We start from the raw sequence: 25,700 nt of genomic DNA, 5'->3' as shown, positions 1-25,700 counted from the left end.
ATATAACTAATGCTTTTCTTACTTTTTTTGTTTTGTTTTTAATATATATTTATACTGGGTGGGTGATAAAACACTGGCACAGGCTGCCCAGAGAGATTGTGGAGTCTCCATCCTTGGAGATATTAAAAATCCAACTGGACATGATCCTGGGCAACTGGCTCTAGCTCACCCTAGAGCAGGGGCTTGACCTAAACCATCGTCAGAGGTGCTTCCAGCCTCAGCTATGCTCTCACTCTATTTTAAGGCTATGCCCCATGATTCTATATCACTTCTCTGTTACTAATCTTCCTTGTCTACAGCTTGACTTTTAAAATCCAACCAAGCTGCTCTGAGGCACTCTTTTTCCTGTGAGTCAGCCTCTGACATGCAAAGATGCTCAGAGCAAAGCATATTATTGAAACTAGGTGTGAGCTGTCGGCAAACCTGCAGAAACTCAATTTCATATATTTCCTGCCTTTCCTTGTTTATAAATCTCATGTTAGTACAACCTATCCTCTAGCTCACCAGGCTGAACTCCCGTAGGATCGTATCTGCAGTAAATGCCACCTGGGATCAGACAGCAAATACCAGAACTGCAGACTATGAGCATTGGCATTTTACTAGGGAGCTGCAGACAGTCTCTTTTCCCGTCTTGCTTCTTAACCAGTAAGACTTCCATCTAGGTAACTGAAATACAAGGGGAAGTGAAACCTTGATAATTTATTCCAAAAACATTGCAGAGCTACTGTTTAGTTTTATTATTAAACTCAAACAGAAATGAGGAAGATAAACTTCCACAGTTTCGCTCCTCTTTGTATTTAGATGAAGGTGGCATAAGTTGAGTGAAAAAAAAAAAAAAAAAGTTTTGTGTGCTTAGAAAAATGTTAAACTTTTATGTACATATGCATAGTATTAAATTATTTCATCTTTGTATGAGGAACAAGGCATCCAAAAGCCTCTGAAAGTTCTTTCATAAGCAGCAGAATTAATGAAACTTAAAGAACTATGGATTTGCACCCATTGCCTTCTAATCACCTCAACCTCTACCTGCCCCTACTGTCCCTGACCCCAGATTGTCACAAGATGACACTCTCCCGGCAATATGAGTGACTGTCTTCCCTCATATGCAAACAAGTATTTGAGCCCAGCTCCTTTGCACTAAACTAAGAAAGGGGGTTAGGGCATATGACAGTCACTTGCTGCAGATGGCTTCCTGGAGCAGTACTTGGGATAGTAATGTGAGGGTGATGTATCCCATCTTCCTGAATGCTGTCTGCTTCCTGGGGCTGCAGTTACCCCCTTCATCAAGCATGGACAGCTTGAAGGGGGAAGTAAATTTCTTATCTCTTTCTTCCTTTACATGGGCATGTAGGGCAAATAGCAATCTTAGAACACAAGGATGTTAGCAGAACCAATTTTACACTTTTTTAATAAATCTGATTCAGAAAATTACATCAGTGCCTTCATATTCTGAAATGAGTTTTATAGTAGGTTTCCTATAGGATTTGAAAAAGGAGGTTTCATGATATCATGACAAATTTGTCTTTTACTCTCCAAGGACTCAGTTATATTTTTATTTCAAAAGCAGTTCTATCCACCACACTGTATGATTACGTTTATGGTTTAAGAACTAGAAAAGAATAGTAAGGAAGAAAATAAAATCCTCATAGGTTTCTGTATTGCGTGCAAACCAGTTGTCTGCTTTCCCTGAATTTATTTCAAAAAATATTCTTCAGTGTACTGTTAGTTTCCTTACGTTAGGTCCAGTATTTATACTGAAAAGCTTAGGTGGAAATCTAATCTAATCTTTAATACCTTACATCATGAGATAGCTCCTGAAGAGCATCCTCCTTTACTCTGGAGACTGCAAAGGCCAGAAGTTGTCCACTCCGACATTAAAAATCCTTTGGTCCCAAAGATGTTGTGGTTTGCATTATGTTTCTAAATAAATGAAATAACCACTTGAGCAGTGTGCCATTCTTGCATTAAGCAATGAATTTCACAACACAAATGGTGAGGAAGTGCCAGAACAGAGCAAAGGCAGATAGTTGAGACAAACTTACTCACTGGAATGTAATCACTCTGCCCCCTTCTAGGCATCATCAGTTCACAACTGAATCCACAGGTTTGTGGCACAGAACTTCCTACAACCTGACTGCAGAACATGTGCTTGTTGGATTTTGTGTCCTTACACTAAAAGCTTGCCTGCCTTTTAATTTTCGTAATTCTATTTTTTACATGTGGCATGGTAACTGCCCATATAAATTTCAGGATGGTGATTAACAAATTAAACATTCTGTGTCCTAGTCAAGGGATCTATTGACAACCACCTTTCAAATGATCTTCACTCACCTTGTATTTCAGCTTTCTGCTAGTTTTCAGTGGGTTTTAGACACTGAAAGATTTTTATACTGAAATAACTCAGTCTTACTACATTGTATCAAACACCAACTTTTAAGCTGTACATAACTTCCCATCAGAAACCTCTGTTGCTTTGCCTGCCCAAAGTCCTTCATCCAGTAGTTCACCCAGATTTTCCCCCTCCATGACATCTGGGCATGTCATACTTGCATGACTCTACACCCTAATGCCCTTCGGCTTTGCCTCTGAGGTCACAACCATTTCTGCTTCTAACAATGTGCTGTGAGTAGTGATGACTTCATGTCAGCTCTGATCTGTGTAAAGATGAAACTTCCTGTCAAATAAACCAATTCCTGGAATCCAGTTGCACAGCTCTCCTAACACCATCCAGATCCCCTACTGAACCTGCCACCAGACTTTTCTTTGACACTTACCTTTTTTTCCCCACAGCAGCATTTGCACAGACTACTTCTATCCCCGTGTCTTGGCACAAACTTTTCATCAGGAGGCTGCCTAGGACTCCTTAATGTCATGTTAATCAATGTGCTAGAGCTCTCCATGTTGAACGGAGTGATTTCTAATAGATTACTTTCTTTGTTTGTTCTGTTTCCTTAAACAAGAGTCTTTCAGACTTCTGTGTTAGGCAACGCAAGTACTCTGGTTTCATAACTCACCATCTTGATAGCCTTTTTGATGGCATCTGTACACCCATGTCTGCTCACCCTATCCTTTGGATCTTACAGTCTATTACAAAACTATTGTGTCACCTGTTATGCTAACATATTTGGGCAATAATACTACTTTTATTTGTGAAAGTATTACTTGTATTTGTAAAAATAAAAATAATTTAAAAGTGCTTAAAATGCACTCTGTGCTTTTGAAGGCATTTTATCAGGTTTGCTATTTTTCCTGGCATTATCAGTTTCTATTTTTTAGTGGGTTTTTCATACAATGCATAGGAGAATATAAATTTCCATAGAAATACAAAGGTAAGTGGAGGACTACTCAAGCAGACAGGCAACTGATGTACACATTAAAAGAAATTCCTGCATCTTAAAATAATTTTAAAAAATCTGTCTAGGATTTAAGTTTGCAATGTCTCAACGTCTCTTTTTAGTTTTGCTGGGATAATCACTCTTTTCCTAAAAATAGCTTTCAAGTTCCTCTTGTCTTTTCCATTACACTTGCTACATGACTAAAAAGTTACTTCCTGAAAGTTAAAAGCAGTGAATAAACAGGCCTCTGGCTCAAGTCAGCTGTGCCTGTAATGAAATCCACCTCCATAACAATCCTATGATTTACAAGATGACGAATGGGGAGAGGAGAAGGGTTCTGTATGAGAAATACTCTGTATACAACTGTAGTGGTGTTTCTCTGGGACACTAACCAAGCCATATACCTCCCCAACACAAGAAAAAAGCGAAGAGCAACAATGACAGTTCAAACTGACAAGAAGGTATGTCTCGTTTTGATAGAAGTTGATTTAATTGACTGACCATGAAAAAGTTTGACAAACCATCACTCCTAGCATTTTTAGGATTATTTTAATCTGCAACCAAATAAAGGCAGCAGTGCCGCTTCCTTTGCTTCTCCCAGCTCCTGCAACACTCCTTGCCATCCTGTCAGATCAAGTGTTCTTGCAGCAGTGTAAGGAGGCAGACAGTGAACTGGCTGGCTATTAAAAACAACCTCCGCATTTTTCTTTCTAGTTTAATGTCAACCTTGGTCATTCTCCCTGTCTGGCCCACCATGCAGTCAAATGGATAACACTCTGCTGAGCCAGCAGTCTAACAGAGTGTCGTGGTTTAAGCCCAGGCCGTAAATTAGAACCACGCAGTCTACTTCCCCCCCCCCACTCCCCAGAGGGATGGGGAGGAGAATCGAAAGAATGTAACTCCCACGGGTTGAGATAAGAACAGTCCAGTAACTCAGGTATAACACAAATCACTACTGCTGCCACCAATAATAATAATGATAAGAGAAATAACAAGGGAAGAAAATATGATACCGCTCGCCGGAAAAGAGCCCGACCGAAAAGAGGACGTGCCCTTCCGGGTAGCTCCCAGTTACATCCCCGGGCATGACGTGCTGTGGTATGGAATACCTCTTTGGCTAGTTTGGGTCAGGCGTCCTGTCCCTGCTTCCTCCCGGCCCCTCCTCCTCCCTGGCAGAGCATGAGACTCACAAAGTCTTTGGTCAGTCTAAACATCACTGTTATCAGCTTTGTTCCGAGGCTGAAAGTCAAAAACACAGTGCTGCAACAGCTACTAAAAAGGAGAAAAACTGACTGCTACTGCTGAACCCAGGACAGTATCCACCCCTTATTCCATACCATTCACGTCATGCTCAGATCCCACATTTTCCATATACCCTCACTCTCATTTCAGTGCACTGTTATCTTAGTGCACGGACCAATTCCTATAAAGCTACTGAGTCCGTTCGGTTCATGATGTTGGGCTCCATCTCTTGTAACAGTCTTTCAGGGCAGGAGAGGCTGTGTGCAGTGTTGGATCGTTGTCTGCTGATGCTGATCGTTCCTTCACTGTAGAACTCATCCGGTTCTATCAAAGTTCATTCTCTGTTGGGATGATGGTCGGAGGGAAGTCAGGGCCAGTCGCTGGTGCCCTGCAGACTTCTAGTTGATGGCTATAGCAGGCAACAGCATACAATTGAGTTCATTGTCTGTTTTCCCCTAAAATCAAATCCCCTTGAGGTACGCATCGGACTTCCCCATCTTCCTGCATTACCCACCAAGTATATCCAGGTCCCTGAGCAAAAGCAATCCCACAAGTGGGTTTGCCTTTACCTGAAGCAGGAATAACCCAGACTGTCTTCCCCAGCAAATTCTTCACGTGCACCACAGGAACTTTGTCCCCCTCTACAATATGTAAAAGTTCCGACTGGGCTGGGCCAGCCCTGTTGGCAGATCCTCTGGTGTTGACCAACCAGGTGGCCTTTGGTAAGTGTGTATCCCAATGCTTGAAAGTTCCCCCACCCATTGCTCTCAGTGTAGTTTTTAACAGCCCATTATACCGTTCGATTTTCCCAGAGGCTGGTGCATGGTAGGGGATGTGATATACCCACTCAATGCCATGCTCTTTGGCCCAAGTGCCTATAAGGTTATTCCGGAAATGAGTCCCATTGTCTGATTCAATTCTTTCTGGGGTGCCATGTCGCCACAAAATCTGGTTCTCAAGGCCCAGGATAGTGTTCCGGGCAGTGGCATGGGGCACAGCGTATGTTTCCAGCCATCCGGTGGTTGCTTCCACCATGGTAAGCACATGGCGCTTGCCTTGGCGGGTTGGTGGGAGTGTGATATAATCAATCTGCCAGGCCTCCCCATATTTGTACTTCAGCCATCGTCCTCCATACCAAAGAGGCTTTAACCGTTTGGCTTGTTTAATTGCAGCACATGTTTCACACTCATGAATAACCTGGGCAATAGTGTCCATTGTTAAGTCCACCCCTCGATCACGGGCCCATCTGTATGTTGCATCTCTGCCCTGATGGCCTGAAGTGTCATGGGCCCACCGAGCCAAAAATAATTCACCTTTATGTTGCCAATCTAAGTCCATCTGAGCCACTTCAATCTTAGCAGCTTTATCCACTTGTTGGTTGTTCTGGTGTTCCTCAGTGGCCCGACTCTTGGGTACATGGGCGTCTACATGGCGTACCTTCACCACCAGGTTCTGCACCCGGGCAGCGATATCTTGCCACAGTGCAGCAGCCCAGATGGGTTTACCTCTGCGTTGCCAGTTGCTCTGCTTCCATTGCTGCAACCACCCCCACAGGGCATTTGCCACCATCCATGAGTCAGTATAGAGATAAAGTACTGGCCACTTTTCTCGTTCAGCAATGTCCAGGGCCAGCTGGATGGCTTTCACCTCGGCAAACTGACTCGATTCACCCTCCCCTTCAGCAGTTTCTGCAACTTGTCTTTGAGGACTCCATACAGCTGCCTTCCATCTCCGATGCTTTCCCACAATACGGCAGGACCCATCAGTAAACAAGGCATACTGCTTTTCACTTTCTGACAGTTTATTATATGGTGGGGCCTCTTCAGCACGCATCACCTCCTCCTCTGGTGACATTCCAAAATCTTTGCCCTCTGGCCAGTCCATGATGACTTCTAGAATGCCTGGACGACTGGGATTTCCTATTCGAGCTCGTTGTGTAATTAGTGCAGCCCATTTACTCCATGTCGCATCGGTTGCATGATGTGTAGAGGAGACCCTGCCTTTGAACATCCAGCCCAGAACGGGCAACCGGGGTGCCAGGAGGAGCTGTGCTTCAGTGCCAATCACCTCCGAAGCAGCTCGAACCCCTTCATAGGCTGCCAGTATCTCTTTCTCAGTTGGGGTATAGCTGGCCTCAGATCCTTTGTATCCCCAACTCCAAAAGCCGAGGGGTCGACCTCGAGTCTCCCCTGGAGCTTTCTGCCAGAGGCTCCAGGTAGGACCATTCTCCCCGGCTGCGGTGTACAGTACATTTTTTACATCTGGCCCTTTCCGGACTGGTCCAAGGGCTACTGCATGAACTATCTCACGTTTAATTTGCTCAAAGGCTTGTTGTTGCTCAGGGCCCCATTTAAAATCGTTCTTCTTCCGGGTCACATGATAGAGAGGGCTTACAATCGAACTGTAATTTGGGATGTGCATTCTCCAGAACCCCACAGCACCCAAGAAAGCTTGTGTTTCTTTCTTATTAGTTGGTGGAGACATTGCTGTTATTTTGTTGATCACATCTGTAGGGATCTGGCGACGTCCATCTTGCCATTTTATTCCCAAAAACTGAATCTCCTGTGCAGGTCCCTTGACCTTACTCCGTTTTATGGCAAAACCAGCTTTCAGCAGGATTTGGATTATTTCCCTCCCTTTCTCAAAGACTTCTTCCGCTGTATCACCCCACACAATAATGTCATCAATGTATTGCAGGTGTTCTGGAGCTTGCCCCTGTTCCAGTGCATTCTGGATCAGTCCATGGCAAATGGTAGGGCTGTGTTTCCACCCCTGGGGCAGTCGGTTCCAAGTGTACTGGACGCCCCTCCAAGTAAAAGCAAACTGTGGCCTACACTCTGCTGCCAAAGGAATTGAGAAGAATGCATTGGCAATATCAATCGTGGCATACCACTTGGCTGCCTTTGACTCCAGTTCATACTGAAGGTCTAGCATGTCCGGTACAGCAGCACTCAATGGTGGTGTGACTTCATTCAGGCCACGATAGTCTACTGTTAGTCTCCACTCTCCGTTAGACTTTCGCACTGGCCATATGGGGCTATTAAAGGGTGAGCGGGTCCTGCTGATCACTCCCTGACTCTCCAGACTGCGGATCAGCTTATGGATGGGAATCAGGGAGTCTCGATTGGTGCGATATTGCCGCCGGTGCACTGTTGCGGTCGCGATTGGCACTTGTTGTTCTTCGACCTTCAGCAACCCCACAACAGAAGGATCCTCTGAGAGACCAGGCAAGGTGGACAGCTGCTCATTTTCCTCAGTCTCCAAAGCAGCAATACCAAAAGCCCATCGGTACCCTTTTGGGTCTTTGAAGTACCCTCTCCTGAGGTAATCTATGCCGAGGATGCATGGAGCCTCTGGACCAGTCACAATGGGGTGCTTTTGCCATTTCCTTCCAGTCAGGCTGATCTCAGCCTCCAGTACAGTCAACTCTTGGGAACCTCCTGTCACTCCAGAGATATAGATGGGTTCCACCCCTTGACAGCTTGACGGCATCAGGGTACACTGTGCACCGGTATCTACGAGAGCTTTATACTTCTGTGGGACTGATGTGCCAGGCCATCTGACCCACACAGTCCAGTAAATCCGATTATCCCCTACCTCCACCTGGCTGGAGGCAGGGTCCCTCTAACAGTCATCACAACGTTGGACACCTAAGTCGTATTGAAAGGGATTATTCTTCGTTATCATAGGAGCTGGAGTAAAAACAGCTCTTCCACTCCATCTGGGAACCTGCTCACCAGAGACTGAAGCCGCAGCTCTCATGGGATGATTAGTCTTGACCCTTGTTCCTATTTTCAATTCATGCACCCGTTCCTCCAAAGCTGAAGTAGGTTTTCCATCCCACTTCGTCATGTCTTCTCCATGATCCCGCAGGTAAAACCATAGGGTGGCCCGTGGTGTTTGCCTTCTATATCTTCTGTCTCGAACAATAGGACGTCTTTTGTTAACAGCTGAGACCTGTGTTGGTACACGTGAGGAGCTGGATAAATCAGATAGACCGTCCCTCAATTGTTTGACATCCTGGGACAGTTTTTCCACAGCTGAGATGATGGAAGGGGTGAGATTGTCTTCGAACTCTCGGAGTTTATGAATCATTTCATCCACTGTTGGTGTTACTATGTCACCCCAGGTTACTGTTGCCAATGAATGGGCATATGATGACGGTGCATTCCGTGTAAGTTTTCGCCACATGGGTCGTGTACATTCGACTTCATCTGGGTCTATGGGTATATCTCCGTTATTCGGTTTGATGTGATAAATCATCTCTACGATGGCTGATTCCCTCAGAGACTGGATGCCTTTGTCTAAAGTAGTCCACTTGGCCGAACGACTCGTAACATCGTCCTTGTATGGAAACCTTTCTTTCACAGCTGCCAAGAGCCGCCTCCAAAGACTGAGGGACTTTTTCTCTCTTGCAATTGCTTTGTCAATTCCCCCTTCTCTAGCAAGCGATCCCAGCTGCTTGGCTTCCGTACCTCCTAGTTCGTGACCATCGGCCCCATTGTCCCAGCATCGCAGCAACCAGGTGATGATGTGCTCCCCTGGTTGACGGGTAAAATCTTTTCGCATATTCCGTAGCTCGGTTGAGGTCCGAGGTCGAGAAGTCACCTCTTCTTCTTCTTCGTCATGTGATGATGACTCCTGACCAGATGCTGTCCTGAGTGGTGAATACATTGTTTCTTCATCTCGCTTCACCCTTCTTGCCTCTTTTTTGCTTTTTCTCTTGCGTAGAGGGGCAATCGATATTGGTACGAATTGGTCCTCTGGTTTAGCTGCAGTCATCACTGTGGTTTGAGTAGCAACAGTACTTGTTGCTGGGGGTGGTGTAGCTGCTGTGGTTGGAGCTGGGGTAGCTTCGCTGTCTGTTGCAGTTGAAGTTTGAGTAGCGGCTGTACTTGTCGCTGGGGGTGGTGTAGCTGCTGTGTTTGGAGCTGGGGTAGCTGCACTGTCTGTTGCAGTCGAAGTTTGAGTAGTGGCTGTACTTGTCGCTGGGGGTGGTGTAGCTGCTGTGCTCGGAGCTGGAGTAGCTGCGCTGTCTGTTGCTTCGCCCTCAGATCCAGGGACATTTTTTCCCTTTTGAAGGTGCTGGATAGTGTTGAACAAGGCCCGGTAAGCATAGGCCAAGCCCCAGCACGTTGACATGATTTGTCCCTCTCTGGTATGACCAGGATGACAGCACACCTCATTTAAGTGTTTTACTAATTCTTCTGGATTTTGCAGTTGTTCGGTGGTGAAATTCCAAAACACTGGAGGGGCCCACTGACCTAGGTACTTGCCCATACTATCCCACACACCCTGCCACTCATGGCTGTCCAGCCTCGGGGAAAATCTCTCGGTCCCCCTATTTTGTCGTCTAACCCCAGACAAGACCCAAACCCGACTCTGCTTAACTCTTGAGATCAGACGTAATGGTTGTGAACAAAACACACTCTGTATGCGTGCCAACATGGTGACCCCCATCACAATCAGCAAACAGGTCTCAACAATATTAAAAGGCCACTCAAAAACTTCAAAACTCTCAAACGATGCTGTAAACGGTCTGGAAGGGGCACTGGGAGGGTAAAAGAATGTCTCCTTCATAGGTTGACCACCCAGGAAGGAGAAAAAAGATGTATAGTTGCTAAGCATTTGTATTATATACCTCCCAAAGTATAAAGGTGGTGACCACACTGGGAACACAAGCCAGATCAGTTTCATGATCAATCCTTCTATTGTATTACAAGTCATTGCTACAAAATACAACGAGACAACAACCTTAGCCCAAGCCCCACACTTGAAAAACACCAACACAGCAAATACCGGCTCTAAGTAACCTACGGCATATTGAGACTGTGAGATCAAAAACAACAACTTTGAGAGCCAATAAATCAGCATTGTGACGAGTGACTATTAATCTAAAACACTGAATGCTTATCACAAATACGATTAGACACACTCCGGTCAGATCTGTCGTTATCTCAACCCTTCGTGCCCCACGTTGGGCGCCAAAAAGAACTGTCGTGGTTTAAGCCCAGGCCATAAATTAGAACCACGCAGTCTACTTCCCCCCCCCCACTCCCCAGAGGGATGGGGAGGAGAATCGAAAGAATGTAACTCCCACGGGTTGAGATAAGAACAGTCCAGTAACTCAGGTATAACACAAATCACTACTGCTGCCACCAATAATAATAATGATAAGAGAAATAACAAGGGAAGAAAATATGATACCGCTCGCCGGAAAAGAGCCCGACCGAAAAGAGGACGTGCCCTTCCGGGTAGCTCCCAGTTACATCCCCGGGCATGACGTGCTGTGGTATGGAATACCTCTTTGGCTAGTTTGGGTCAGGCGTCCTGTCCCTGCTTCCTCCCGGCCCCTCCTCCTCCCTGGCAGAGCATGAGACTCACAAAGTCTTTGGTCAGTCTAAACATCACTGTTATCAGCTTTGTTCCGAGGCTGAAAGTCAAAAACACAGTGCTGCAACAGCTACTAAAAAGGAGAAAAACTGACTGCTACTGCTGAACCCAGGACACAGAGAATTCCTAGGCCTGAAAAAAATACCAAGTCTTATGATTGTAGTTGCAAAATTAAGCAATAATGGCTGACATTGCATCTTGCAGCTTTTGCAGAGCTAGATACAACACTATATAGATCAGGGACATCTGGAATCTGGCACGAGTCTACACAGAAGTCTACACAAGGTACACATGGTATTAAAAGAGGTAGGGACATACAAAAATACAGCATTTAAAGTTATTTAAAATGAAAGGAATATCTGGTGTTAATGACTGAAACTTGTGTGAGGGTACTTTAGCTGGTTAGTTTACCCATTGAAATATCCCCAACGAATCATACAATGGTTTGGGTTAGAAGGGACCTTAAAGATCATACAGTTCCAATCTCCCTGACATGGGCTAGAACATTTTCCACTAGGCCCGTGTCCTGGGTTCAGCAGCAGCAGTCATTTTTTCTTCTTCTTAGTAGCTGGTGCTGCGCTGTGTTTTTGACTTTTGGCCTGGGAACAGCGCTGATAACACTGATGTTTTTAGCTGCTGGTCAGAACGTTTAGCCTGACTTTGTGAGTCTCATGCTGTGCCAGGGAGGAGGGGAAGCCGGCAGGAAGCAGAGACAGGACACCTGACCCAAACTGACCAAAGAGGTATTCCATACCACAGCACATCATGCCCAGGATGTAACTGGGAGTTACCCGGAAGGGCTGGATCACTGCTGGGTGAGGGCGAGGTATCGGTTGGTGCTCGGTCAGGCTGGGTGTTATCGGTCAGCAGGTGGTATTGTATTCTCTTCCCTTGTTATTTCTTTTATCATGATTATTATTGATGGTAGCAGTAGTGATTTGTGTTATACCTTAGTCACTAAACTGTTCTTATCTCAACCCGTGGGAGTTACATTCTTATCCATTCTCCTCCCCATCCCTCTAGGAGAGGGGGGAGGAAAAAAGGGGGGGGGGAGTGAGAGTAGACTGTGTGGTTCTGATTTATGGCCTGGGCTTAAACCACGACACTTATCCACTGAGTGGTCGATTTGTCAAATGCCTCTCCAGTTTAGAGACAAGGATGTTATGCAGTACAATGTTAAATACTTTGCACAAGTCCAGTTAGATAATGTTAGTTGCTTTTCCCTTATCCACCAGCATTGTAACCCTGTCACAGAAAGCCACCAGACCTGTTAAATGTGATATACCCTTAGTGAAGCCATGTTGGTTGTCATCAACCACCTCTATATTTTCCATGTGCCCTAGCACAGTTTCCGGAGGATCTGCTCCACAATCCTGCCAGGCACAACGTGACACTGACCAGCCTGTAGTTTCCTGGGTCTTCCTTCTTGCCTTAAAAATGAAGGTTATGTTTCTCCTTTTCCAGTCAGTGGGAACTTCACCGCACTGCCACAGCTTCTCAAATATAATGGATAGTACTTAGCCACTTCATACACCAGTTCTCTCAAAATCTGTGTATCCAACTTCTCAGGTTCCATGGACTTGTGCACCTTCAGATTACTTGGATGATCTTGAACCTTATTTTCTCCTACAGTGGGTGGCTATTCATTCTCCCATGAATGAATGCGAGAAAAGGCCCATGCCTCTTCCTTTAGTGACATGGGCAGTGAGGCTGGAGCTCTTGCTGATGAAGACGAGGACAAAAAAGACATTAAGAACCTTGGCCTTCTCCATGTCCTGGGTAACCAGGTCTCCTGTTTCCTTTCAGAGAGGGTCCACATTTTCCCTAGTCTTCCTTTTATGACAGACATACCTATAGAAACCTTTTTTTGTTGCCCTTGATGTCCTTGGCTGGATTTTATTCTATCAGGGCTTTACCTTTCCTAACCTGACCCCTGGCTGTTCAGACCATTTCTCTCTATTCCTCCCAGGCTACCCATCCTTGCTTCCACCCTGAGTAGGCTTCCTTTTTTGTGTTTCAGTTTGCCCAGAAGCTCCTTGTTCATCCATGCAGACCTCCTGGCATTTTTAATCAACTTTCAGGATATACCACTCCTGAGCTTGGAGGAGGTGATGCTTGAATATTAACTAGCTTTCTTGGGCCCCTCTTCCCTCCAGGGTTTTATCCCATGGTACTCTACCAAGCAGATCCCCAAAAAGGCCAAAGTGTGTTCTCCTGAAGTCCAGGAATGCATGGAAATTACATAACCTAGTATAAAAAAAAAAAAGAGCTGCTTGAATGCGTATAATTTACATTCAAGGTACTGGGCAGCTGGGATGCTACTGTACTTTGGTCACTAAACACAGCGCTGTCCCTGTCATCTACTGTAGGGCACTACTCAAGAAATCTGAGCAATGAATACAGTGCCAGACTGACCACTGTACAAGTACAATGCTGATGAAATTTGCTCCCTAGAGAAAATGGTATCAGAAACAGATTCTGGAGCAGCAAAGTATTTTTGGGGGAAGCAGATGTATCTTAGGCTGTCATGGTGGCCAGGGATGCTTGCAGGTGCCAGTGCTCTCTGGAGTAGTCTGTGGAGCAGAGTGGCAGATTTATGAAGATGCAATCACAACAGATGCTATAGTAACATATATAACAGCTAAAACCATGAAGGACTTCACTGCGATGATGCAGCCCAAGCAGAGGACCATACAAGTGGCACTACATTCTGGCTGACTTCAACACTCATTCCCAGCTAATTTGGGCATCTGCAGGGAGCTACTTCTCACCATGAGGACCTCTGCTTCAGTTTCTAAATTAAGTCAGTGCTGAAGTTAGGAAATAATGCCCTTGCTGTGTGACAGATAATAACAGCAATCTTTCATATTGTAATCTCGTGCTTGGGGCCAAGAATCAGCAATCAGCCTCTTGTCAGCACTTCCACGTTTCACTCCCTTGTCAAGCACAACCACCCTACCAATGAGCTTGGACATCAGCAGCATGCTTTGAATTTTTAAAGAGGATGATAGTACAAATTAACACCAAGCAAGAAACAGGCACAAACATGTATTTATAAATTCAAAAATGAATGCAAAAAGATACAGAATAGGAACTACTGCAAATTATTGGTGCATCTTAACTGTGAAACACTAGAAAGCAGCAAGAGAATAAAAATTCATGGTAAACAGTACAACACATAGCAACACAGCACTAACAAAAGCACAACTTCCCATGTTATAAAGCACCTTGAAAATGGTGGAATAGACTGTAAAGGAGGAAATTTTGAAATAAGACAAAACATGTATGAAGTATTCAATGAATAAAATGTTGGGAAACTTCATGCCAGTGGAAATAAGAATTATATCTTTGTAGGTATAGTGTCTTGTCACACAAGTCACTGCACCTACATAACATAGGAATCTGAAAATGAAAGCCTACATAGCTAACAATGCCACCCTACTCAGAATAATCCAAGCCATGCATTATGAACACTCCCTGATACCTCCATGTGGTTTTCCAATCTACTTAGAGCCAAGCAAACATCCCTAACTTCAGGGGCTTTTAACCAGATGAGTCAAAGTATTTCATACTGGATGTGAAAAATAACTAAAATTAATGCAGTGACAAGTGCATTCCAGGCATGTCACTTTATCAGAAGAAAGTTTTTAAAGCCTGTATCAATTCCTGGAAGTAGAATGTTTCATAGAATCTGTCACAGATCATAAACCAGCACAAACAACTGCTTTATGGACAAATCTTTCACAGTTTCTTGTCACTTGCAGCAAACAGCAAAGCTTTGCTTAAAGCACTGTAAATGCTGCATATGTGCACATGGGAAAGGGAGTAGTAAGGCAGTAAGGCAAAAGAACAGGTGAAAAATACCTGTGCAAAGTGCATTCAGAGTTATGTCTCCTCCATGGACACACTCCTAACCAAACCTCAGACTGGAAGCTGGTTCACAGAGGTCACTCCCACAGCATGCTTCTAAGCAAAACTCTCTGCTAAGCTTTCCTAAACCACCAAGGCAGTGACAATTCTTCCTTTGGTGCATACATTCTTGCCACTGTCTGCAGAAGTTTATCTCAACGTGGTTTTATAAATACCATTCTGTCAGAAGAGGAAGCTCTTGAATAATGACTGTAGTCTCCTTCTGGTCCAAGGAGACAGAAGTCAAAAAGTTTCCTGCACTGAAATGATTCAACAGCAGCAGAACAAGTCACTATCCCAATCCAGAGAGCACAAGTATGGAGCTGTTTTAAAAAAATGCAATCATAGAAGAGTATAAAGGCGTATGTTCACATTAAACTGCCACTTACATCCAAAAAAATATTCTTTACAGAGGGGTTCTTTTACTGAGTTAAGAACAAGCTTTCAGACAAATAATTTAGGTCTTCATGTCACATGACACTGCAATTTGAAGGAGACCACAAGGAGCTGTTGACAGCTCCTGCTTCTTACCTACAACACCAGAAGTCATTTAAAGGTTTTATGGTTGTCACAGGAGCCAGAAATCTCTAACTGCCTCAGCATGCTGATTAAAGCCCTAACTTAGCATAGCATGGCTCACTCTTATCACTACCTACAGGCAATGGGGGAAAGATGACAACACCTACACAGCCCTGATTCCAGCCCAGCAGGGAAGGCTAACACCAGATCCCTGTCCATATTTAGCAAGAGAGCACTATCCCACCTACCATCTAAGCAAGCAAAGGCAAAGCATCACTGAACTAAGGATCTGTCCACTTAAATGGACATGCTTAACTTAGCTGTTACAAATTCATCAAGATTAACTCCAGGAATGACAAGGCAAGCATTCCTGACCCAGTTTAAAGTGCACTGGCAAAGTTTCAGAGGTCACAGAAAAGATGTTAGTTTACACAAAGTATACTCTTTCGACCTCAAATTTTCATTCCAGATAGGGTTATGTTTTCTATTCCACAGCAGTGTCCCTGCATTGCTCCTTTGCTTTCATTGTCTCTATCACAGAATTAGGAAGTCTGTCTCTTCTACCAGAGCTGCCACATACAAGGTGTAGATACCCCAGGCTAAAGCACTGGCAAACGTACAGAGACCCCCAATAACTCGTTTCGATGCTCTGTTTCAAGTAAGCCACCCTGCTCGTCTTCTGACATTCCTTAACCACAGAAAGTTGTGAGAAGGGTTAGGGGAGAAAGGTTGGTCTGCTAATTTTCAAATCAAGTTAGTCATGCTGTTCTCGAAAATCCCACACCACCCAAATGAAAGGCCACAGGAGACAGACACAGCTACAGTCAGGAGGCAGAAGGTCAGCCTTAAAGGCAGCTAGGCCTTACTAGGTGCCAAGTAACTTATCCTATGGCAGTGAGAAGGAGGGAACTGCTGGCAGCAAGAAGACATTTCTCTGCAGAACCTTGTGGAAAAATAAACAGTTTCTTTCGTGATAGGGAAATTAGTTTTAAGATGAGGAAATTACAAACTCATTGCTGTTGCTACTTTAAAAGAATTCATTTAAAAGAATTTCATTTAGTATTCAGGCACCTATCAGTGCCTGTTAAATTTTAAAGGCAGTGTTATCACAGTTTTCTCCATACTGCCCTCCCAATTTTCAAATGCAGAGCCAGATTTAGCCTGATAGCAATCATCCAAATAATGCATGTTCCCTTGTATTCTTTTTTTTTCTGTTGTTCTCTCATACATATATGTATTCACACAGGTGTATATATAGTTAGCTCCTTGATGTAGTGGCTTTATTTTTGTTCAGTGTTTTTACAGCATGATCCATAAATAGGGATCCTAGAGCTAAACATATGACACACAAGAAGACAGTCACCCAGACAAACAGATGATGATGAAACCAGGACATACCCAGATACAACGGACTTGGAATTACAATTCAAATTAAGAGGGATTTCTACAACCAACTTCTACAGGCTGCTCCTGCACAGAGCCTCACAATACTCACTAGGATCCCACACCAGTGACTGGATCCAACTATGCAAAATTACAGCAGCTACATCAGAGCTCAGCACTTATGCATTCTGCAGAATACCTGGAAGAAGTAATTGAAAAGGGCAGACACTTAGGATAAAAAGAAGATGGAGGGCACTGCACAGTAAACGACAGGAAAATAAATTTTCTCACTGGAATAAGCTACTGAGATCTGGATAGATAATGAAACCTTAACTGAAAACAGGGCAGCAAATGACCATAACATAGAAAAAAGTCGAGAGTTAAAATATCTTATGTCATTATTTAGATAGGACTCATAAAAAAGATCTGCTTTGAAAAGAATAAGCCCCCATTCCACTGTTGCCAAGAAGACAGCACTGACAGATTTCTTCCAGCCAAAAAAAAAAAAAAAAAAAGTAGTCATGTCAATGGTCAACAGACTAATCTCAAATTTAGAACAATGGTACCACCTATCTCTGTATTCCTGTTCTATAGAATAAGCCTATTTTAGGTAGATTTCACAGTATAGTTACAACTACAAGAAAAAAACCCAAAGAACTAAACTCATTTTATGGCATCAGGCAGGTAAGGCAATAATTTTGAATTGCACTGTTTTATAATTTCCCTTACTGTATAACTGTATTTATATGACAGGATACTGAATCCAAAAGCATGGTCACATGATGCAAGGAAGGATGTTCACAGATTAGAGAATTACTCCTGTTCTGAACATATCTTACTCTTCAGCTCTCTAATCAGCTGTATGACATGCACCTTAAGTGTCCCCTCATCACACTTCTGAGAATCATTTTTCATCAGAAAAACTATGAAACTAAAATGCTAGAGTATCATTTTTCCACGTATCCTCTACTGCATGCATTAAATACTATACAGTTTTGAATAATCAAGAGGGAACTTTACAAAGAGATCTTTCCTCTAGCATGGGAAAAATGATTCCTTCTTGTCTGCCTCCAGAAAAAAAATTGTTAAACCACTACAAATCACACACACATACACAAGTTTCTTTCTGGCTGCCATCCACATGTACAGCACAAACCAGTGCCTTTTCCTGCCCTCTGAACTGAAAGCAGTGCCTTTCAGTGCAGTGTAGCTTACCTGAGGGTAAAAATCATCCAAGCATTTATTTTCAAGAAACAGTACTTTTAAAGGAAATGTATCTGGGACACTACTTATGCATATGAAGATATGGTGTTTAAACTCAAAGAATAAATATTTTGCTGCATTCGAGTTTCCTGTGCCATTAGTTCTTTATGTCTCATTTTGGGTTTGTGTCATATGTTGTAAGCACATTTTAACCTTAATAGGCTGAGAAGTATGTTCTTGTGCATATTTGTGTAAACTGTATACTGATTATACACCAATTAGCTGATCTTAAAAATGAAAAGGATTTTTTTTCATGCTAGCTATAATTTCTCTGAAGTTGGCAGCATTTGAAATACCAAAGCCTGTCTGTGGAGATGGCCCAAATGTACAAACAGCAGAAAGATAATCCAACCCAAAGGCAGATCAATGCCTCCAAACTTCCTGTGTTTGAAAGATAAACCAAAGCTGACCATACTGAGGGTCAGACACCTCATCAAACACGAATGGCACATGACTAAAGCAGTCATTTGCACTAGGTTTATAATAAAAGATTTTATGAAGGAAATTTTGAGGTTTGCCTTTCTGTTGAAAAATGTGACCAGGATCATAGCTTACATACATCGCTTAATATAAAGCTCAGAGTTGACACAACTCATACACTGAGTCGCCATCTCTCATCCCAGATCATCACAAAGCTACTCAACAATGCATCACTTTTCCTGTAAAATGCTTTTACTATTTCTCTAATTTACAAAAATAGACTTAAATCTCAGGTTTGTATATACTACACTTGTTAATTATTCATAACATAAACCTATTATATCATTAAATCTACTTTCACAAACCTTTCCCTTTTAGGGTAGGATGCAAGTTCTTTTCATTATTTAAATGTAGTGTGAAAGGTAAAATAAATAATTCTCAAGAGAACTAGAAAAAAAATTTCTTTGCTTTCCTTCAGTGTTTGGCTCTGATTAAGAACATGTAACACACAATGAGCTGTTCAGATTTGCTGGCCTGAACAACCTCAATGCAGACTGCATTTACAGTTTATATAAAATAAATACATCTGGCAATGCAATATATCTTTTCCTCAAATATGTTTACTTGTATAATGATTGTTGTTAGTTTACTTATAAAATACAGCCTGTCAACTCCAGTTTTGCAATTTGGCCTTTGCAAGTGGGCTCCTATTCCCAGACACATAAAATAGCACAATGAATAGGATATTTTAAAATAGGATACTCAAAATTCAGAGAAAAAATATCCTAAAATAAGCCATGGCCATTTAACAGCTAAGCTCTTTGCATGCGATTTCTTTATACCTGATGAAGATTGTACTGAATTTTTGACAGATAGGGAACAGTTGCAGAAGTTCGGATCTGGTTTTAGATTTTGAAGTTAACTTGGAAAAAATGGAATTTCACCATGTTGGAAAAACATTTATGAAAATAAAAAAATATGTATCTTACAGTGTTTTCCTGTTCCGAGACTCAATTAATTTTCCAACGTTTCTTAAAGAATAGTAACAATAGCAATAATTTTGTTGGTTTTTTTTTTTCAAACAGCCTGAAAATGTTTTCAGGGAAGAAAAGGCTTCCCCAACCTTTTACTACTAGGGTGCAACAATGCCAACTGTAAATAAAAAAAAGAAATTTTACTTTTTTTTTTTAAGTCAGCTTTCAGAAGTTTTAGAACAACAGTTTTATATGACAACTAAAAATTCTGGAACAGTGAAAAGATACACTAGAAGACCTACACCTGGCATTGAAAGATTTTTTCTTAGCATATCAACTGTAGGAAGAAGCAAAAGAATGATCCCTCCCAGATTCTGTCAATAGAAATGCAAGCCAACCATAGCTGACATTCACACAGCTTCAGACAGGTCATTCAGTGCCACAGCCTTTTTCCCTAGACAGGGGCTGATAATGCAGCACCTCAAGCATCCATTAGAGCCTAGGCTATTGCTGCTGCAAGCCCTGGGAACTGTTGGGGAACACATAAGGACTTTACACGCCCTTAACCCCACCTCTGCACTCAAGCAAATGGTACTTTTTTGAGCCTCTTGGAGATGAAGCATGAACTCACTAGAATGCTATAATAAAATGCTGAGTTTCCTTGATGTTAATTGCCATGGCTACCATGCTATAACAGATCTCATCATCTTTATGAGGCAGGTATAAACCCAGGTTTTGCCAATAAGCAGTCTCATGCAGACACACCTGAAATACCTGGAGGTTATGAATAAATTTGGATATGCCACAGCAATAAACCAGGAAAAAAAAAAAATCCCTCTGCCTATCTGAAAAATCAATACGTACTAAGATACCTGATCTTGGAAATTAAAGTGTGGTAATTTGGCCAACAGTTTAAGTGATTTAGCAGGAGTTACACAGAAACTTTGTGGCAGACCTAGAAAATAAACCCATTATTTCTTAGGTGTAGCCCTAACTTCTAGATCATATTTTCTACCCTGTAAAGAGAGGAAATACCTACAAATACTAACTCTCGCAAATACATCAAGGCCAAGTGTAAAAGTATCCTAAATTATGCCCACCACAGCAGTCATTTCTACCATTTGTTTCCACTAGGTCACTAGTATTTGTAGTCAGTAAGAAATATTAAAGGATTGGAAATGTTCCATTTTTACTGCCCCCAGTGAAAAGCTGACAGAAGTCAAATCCTTCCATTTTCTCCTGGTCTTTCTAACAAAAACCTGAATGATTCACAGATGGGGACCTACAGCAATTAATACCACAATCAGTGGCCACCCCTCACTATGCAATGGCAGCACTAACCCAGGTATGCTACTACCAGTGGCATTACACCACTGGTGTAATTTAATTTGTTCCTATGTTACATCTGTAATCCAAAGTAGTAATATTCATTACTTGTTTGATGAAATAAGCTTCCACAGAAGGCATTTCAATTTACACTGATTTTATTATAAGAACCCCAAAAAAGTTATATGAAGCTGGATCCTAAATACCTCTTTTTTTCAGAAATCCATTCTTTTCCTCTTAGCTACTTAGATGTTTCTTATGAATAATTTAGCTATTTTCCTTGAATACCACTTCTGGACACTTGTCAATATTCCTGAAGGAAAAACACTCTACAAGCCAGAAGCCCAAGAGGCCAAGATTCTTCTGCTCAAAATGTGAATGCCTGCTAAAATGCTGTCACTTAAATTAGGCCAACCAAGTTAAGTAGTAAAACTATGCAACATAACACCACAGCAGTAGAAAAACACTTGTCATCATCTCAGTGATAGAAACAATGCACCAGCACAGAATGCTTCAATCCCACATCACTGAACCTGCTCTGAAGTTCCAAGCAGCAACATTACATTGCCCAAGCAAATAAATATTGCTGCCTACTATTTTTACTACTGAATAGTGGTAAAAAAAAACCAAACCACCCAAAGACCTTTAGATGCATCCCATTCCTTCTCACCTCCTAACAATGAGGAAAAAAAAAAAAAAGTACCATCTTTCAGGACAGGTCACATTCTATGATCAGTCAAGAGACTGAGGGAGGGTTTAATAAAAATCGTAGCACAAGAACACTTGAGGAAAATACTCTCTGTGGCAGTTAGGACTCCCTCTTCAGTAAAATATTGCAATACTTTCCAGAAGGAGAGTTGAAACATAGAGCTTAGAAAACTATTACTGCACACAACAGTAACTACTCACTTAGATGTCCTTACTTAAGCAAGGCTACTTGGCATCATGCTCAAACTGACCCCAGAAAAGAAAAGAGAGAAAGCTCTCTCGGCCTTGTTATGCTCTATGTATCCTTAGCTACACTGCTGAAGTATGGCACGTTGCAACTGCTTGCTCTGCAGTAATGGAAACAGCTGTGTAGAAGCAGCCAAAATGAGAAATTTACTAACCCTGACACTTTGTACAGGTAGCCATGAGATATTCAATCCCCACCAATGACATACAATGCAATAACATACTAATAAGAAATTTTGCTACTTCAAAACCTAACCCAGTTCCTCAAGCTACAGATCTTCCCGTCAGTCTTTGCTTTGCTCCCTTCAATAAATACGAAGTTTTGTATACTCCAGATACAGACAAAAAAATCTTCTTTATCTCCTGAATCCTTTAAAGCTTTTGAGCCAGAGGGAAGAAGAGAAAGCCTGTGCTCCAAGTATATTAGGAGTGTTATCCCCTTGTGACTGAACCAAATCTCCGCATCTGCTGCAGCGATTAGCCTTCTCCAAATAGCAGCTGAAGCAATACGGAACAGACTCGGTCCCTAGATAATTTCCCAACTACTCATATGGTTCTGTATAGCAGCCATGAAAAAAAGAGTACTTCTTGGTAATTTAATTCTGCTGTTTCTTCGAAAATCTATGACCCAAAGCAGAAATGTTGGACGTTACCTCCAGATTCAAGATGACATTGCAAAGTCAAAAGACAAAGTTTTCTGAGATTTATTTCCAATTTTTCTTTCAGAGGACATCAATCCTTGCAAAAGAGGTGGAGATTACTCCCCCTTGCCTTTTAAAGAAAGGCATACATTTTGCAGAAATTATTAAATCTTCTCTACTTGCAGTTGCAAACCTTAGGTTTAAGACCTCTGGTCAAGCTGCAGCTCAAATGCAATATTCACTGATAATACAGAAGATGAAATTTCCATATGCATAGTCCTAACAGTATAGAAGACATGCCAAAGTTGAAATCACATTACAGCAATGATTAATGACAACAGATTATTCTGTAAAAGGCAGCAAGTGAGAAACTGTCCAGTGAATTCTCCAGGAAAAAACACAGTCCCTCTCTTGCACATAGCCAATTGTCCTCCCACAAACCAATGGGAATATAAACATAATCTAAAGAAAATCCAGCTTTTTTTTGCCAATTTTTTGTTTTGTTCTAATGTTTCTGAGAGCTAGGGAAAGAGACAGAAGATCTGAGGCTCTCATTTCCCCTACATAGGAATCTGCATTGGGAATCAAGCCAGATATGAAGAGCACACATTCCAGTCTGAAACAGAAGACAGTGACACTCCCCAGGAAACTAATGCATTAAGCTTTATGATTTCAGAATTTTTTTGTGTTTTTGTTTTTTTTTTTTTTTTTTTTTAAATTCTCTGTCAGTAACCAGTCTCTGTCCCGGACAGAACATGAATACGTGAACGTGGACTGACATCACTGTACAGAAACCTCCTCAGATGCAAGCTGCCAGTTCCTTACTTTAAAAAGCTTTAGTAATCCCCTCATACAGCTTTTCTTAATTAAATGTATCTAGGAATGACTTCTTCTAGAAGAAAGGAGTGTCTGTGCAAATTCATGTGGAAATAGTAGACATAATGCATGTAGCCATATGCCAGTTTAAAAGGACAATGAGCTTATTTTTATTACTATTCCTGCTATGCCTTTACAGTTAAATAGACTATAGCTTTATTTCTAGAAAACAAGATTTACATATTGTTCTTTTACAGGTCTGCAGATCTGCATTAAAGCTTCCATACACTATACCTTTTTTGTTGGTTCTAATAATTGTCTCAGACAGTGGTAAAGAGCTTCCATTGGAAACTTCATTTATAGGCTTCTCTGGTGGTTTGTTGGAAGTATTTTCTTTCTTCATGTCCTTCTTTATTTCCTGCAGAAGAAAAAGTAGGTGGAGAGGGAGAAGAAAAAGAAGAAACAGTTAAAAAAAGGGTATTACAGAATATTCTAACTCTCAAGATCCCAAGATTTCTTAAAACTTCTGCCTCTCCTAACGCTACCTCCAAGACTCTTTATAAGTTAAAATGCCACAAAATGGCCAGGTTGGACAGAGCCTTGGGTGGCATGGTTTAGTGGGAGGTGTCCCTGGCCATGGCAGGGGAGTTGGAACTAGATGATCTTAAGGTCCTTTCCAACCCTAACTATTCTATGATTCTAAAATGAAAGTAATTTTTAGTAACTCTTCCAATGGATACTTTTTTTTTTTTTTTTTTAAAGAGGTTAATTTCGTATTTATGCTTGAAAATTAAAGGACAGCTCTGCAAACCTTTTACTAAAGATCACTGAAGCTCGGGGGGAGAGAGGGTTCCCAGTTTAACCATCATTTAGCTGCACATTTGACGCACATGGCAGAACTGAGTACAGTATTCTTGATGTAAAGGCAGCTAAGTTTGCTTCCCCTCTGTCAAGAAGCCCACAGAAACAACCACCACAGCAGGAAGACAAATATTAACTAGGAAAATATGACAAATGTTACCATAATTGGCAGAAGCATATAGAGAGCCTGCTGTCAGAACCACTGCTAACACTAACACATTTTGCAGCTGACTGCCTTTTAAGGTGATCAATTTCTTTGGCATCTTGAAACACCACTGAGGTAAACAAGTAGGCATTACCTCCATTTTACAGACAGGTAACTGACATACTGAAGAGGCTAAAGGATTTACATATAATCCTATACGGAAAAATAAGTTCCGTTTTGGCTCCAAGCTTTGTCTTAGGTCAGGCTGCAGAGCCACTTGAGCTGGGAAGGAGCTCAGCAGTTCTCTACTCCAATCTCCAGCTCAAAGCAGGGCCACCTCTGGGGTCAGAGAAGGTTGTTCAAAGCTGTTTGCCCAGTTGGATCCTGAAAACCTCAAAGGCAGAGACCACATAAGCTCATGAACGATCTGCTCCATTGCTTGACTGCCCTAGCAACAAAAAATTTCCTTATAACCAGCCTGAAACGTTCTTTTCAAGTCCCATCTACTCTCCCCTGTCCTCCCCACCAAGCATCACTGTGAAGGACCTGGCTCTGTCTTCTTGGTAACATCCTTGTACGTATTAGAAGGCTCTCCTCCCCACGCAATTTCTTCTCCAGGCTGAACAAGCCCACCTCCCTGAGTATCTCCTCACAGAGCATGTGCTCCAGTTCCTTCAGCCACAGAACCTGCTCCAATTTATCAATGTATTTCTTTTACACACAATTCACATCCGGTCCACAAAATGGGATGCTGTATTCTTGGGGTGGCCTAATTGGTGCTAGGTAAAAGAGCGTTATCATTCCCTCAATCTGCAAGCTATTTAATGCAGCCTAGGATCGCTGTTGACTGTGTTTGATGCCAGAGTACAAAACTAGCTTATGTTTAGCTTTGCTGCCCACCAGGACCCACAAGTTCTCTTCAGCAGAGCTGCTCCCACACCCATTAAGCCCCAGACTGTGTGTCTGCCAGCAATTCCTCATTCCAAGGGACAGAACTGGTATTTGCCCTTGCTGGTTTTCATAAGGTTCTTGCCTGGATCCCTCTGAACAGCTGCCCTGCCTTCAAGTATGTCAACTGCTTCCCCGATTTGGTGTCATCTGCAGATTTGATGAGATTGTCTAAATTGGGATTCGCATCAGGGACAGGCGATGGCTTTGGACAGTCTCTTGCCCTTGCAAAAACCTCTACCTCTCCTCCTCTCTTTTAACACATTCACTGCCCTCTTCTACATGCCAGTGCAGTAGCAACCTCCGCCATCCCACAGCACTGTACCATACACAGGTAGTACTGTACATCTTAGGTTTCCAGCATATCAGACATGAGCACTAAACCACAGAAAGTGAATTCCTATTTGAAGTTTCTGAGGTTATCTGAGAACAGCACCAACCAAAACAGGAATTTCCAAGTCACTCTCTAAAAGATGCACTTTAAACCTGAATGTCATAAATTTCCCTAGTCCAATTGATATTCCAAAGCTGAACTATTAGCCACACTACATTACTAGTGTCTTTTGTATCT

At 42.4% G+C, this 25,700-nt stretch overlaps 1 protein-coding gene across 4 annotated transcripts in view; it reads right to left on the bottom strand.

Annotated features, from left to right (window-relative positions):
- Window positions 1-23,593, bottom strand: part of SH3KBP1 (SH3 domain containing kinase binding protein 1) — a 151,875-nt gene extending 128,282 nt beyond the window's left edge. For all 4 annotated transcript variants that reach the window (XM_080612499.1, XM_080612501.1, XM_080612500.1 and 1 more), the window contains exon 1: window positions 23,470-23,593. In XM_080612499.1, coding sequence (XP_080468625.1) covers window positions 23,470-23,578 — 109 coding nt within the window. In that variant the 5' untranslated portion in view covers window positions 23,579-23,593. The remainder of the gene's footprint in view (window positions 1-23,469) is intronic.
- Window positions 23,594-25,700: the final 2,107 nt, after the last annotated feature.

This window comes from Psittacula echo, assembly GCF_963264785.1.
Source record: "Psittacula echo genome assembly, chromosome: 3".
Classification (NCBI taxonomy): domain Eukaryota; kingdom Metazoa; phylum Chordata; class Aves; order Psittaciformes; family Psittacidae; genus Psittacula; species Psittacula echo.
This window is presented reverse-complemented; position numbering and strand designations above follow the sequence as displayed.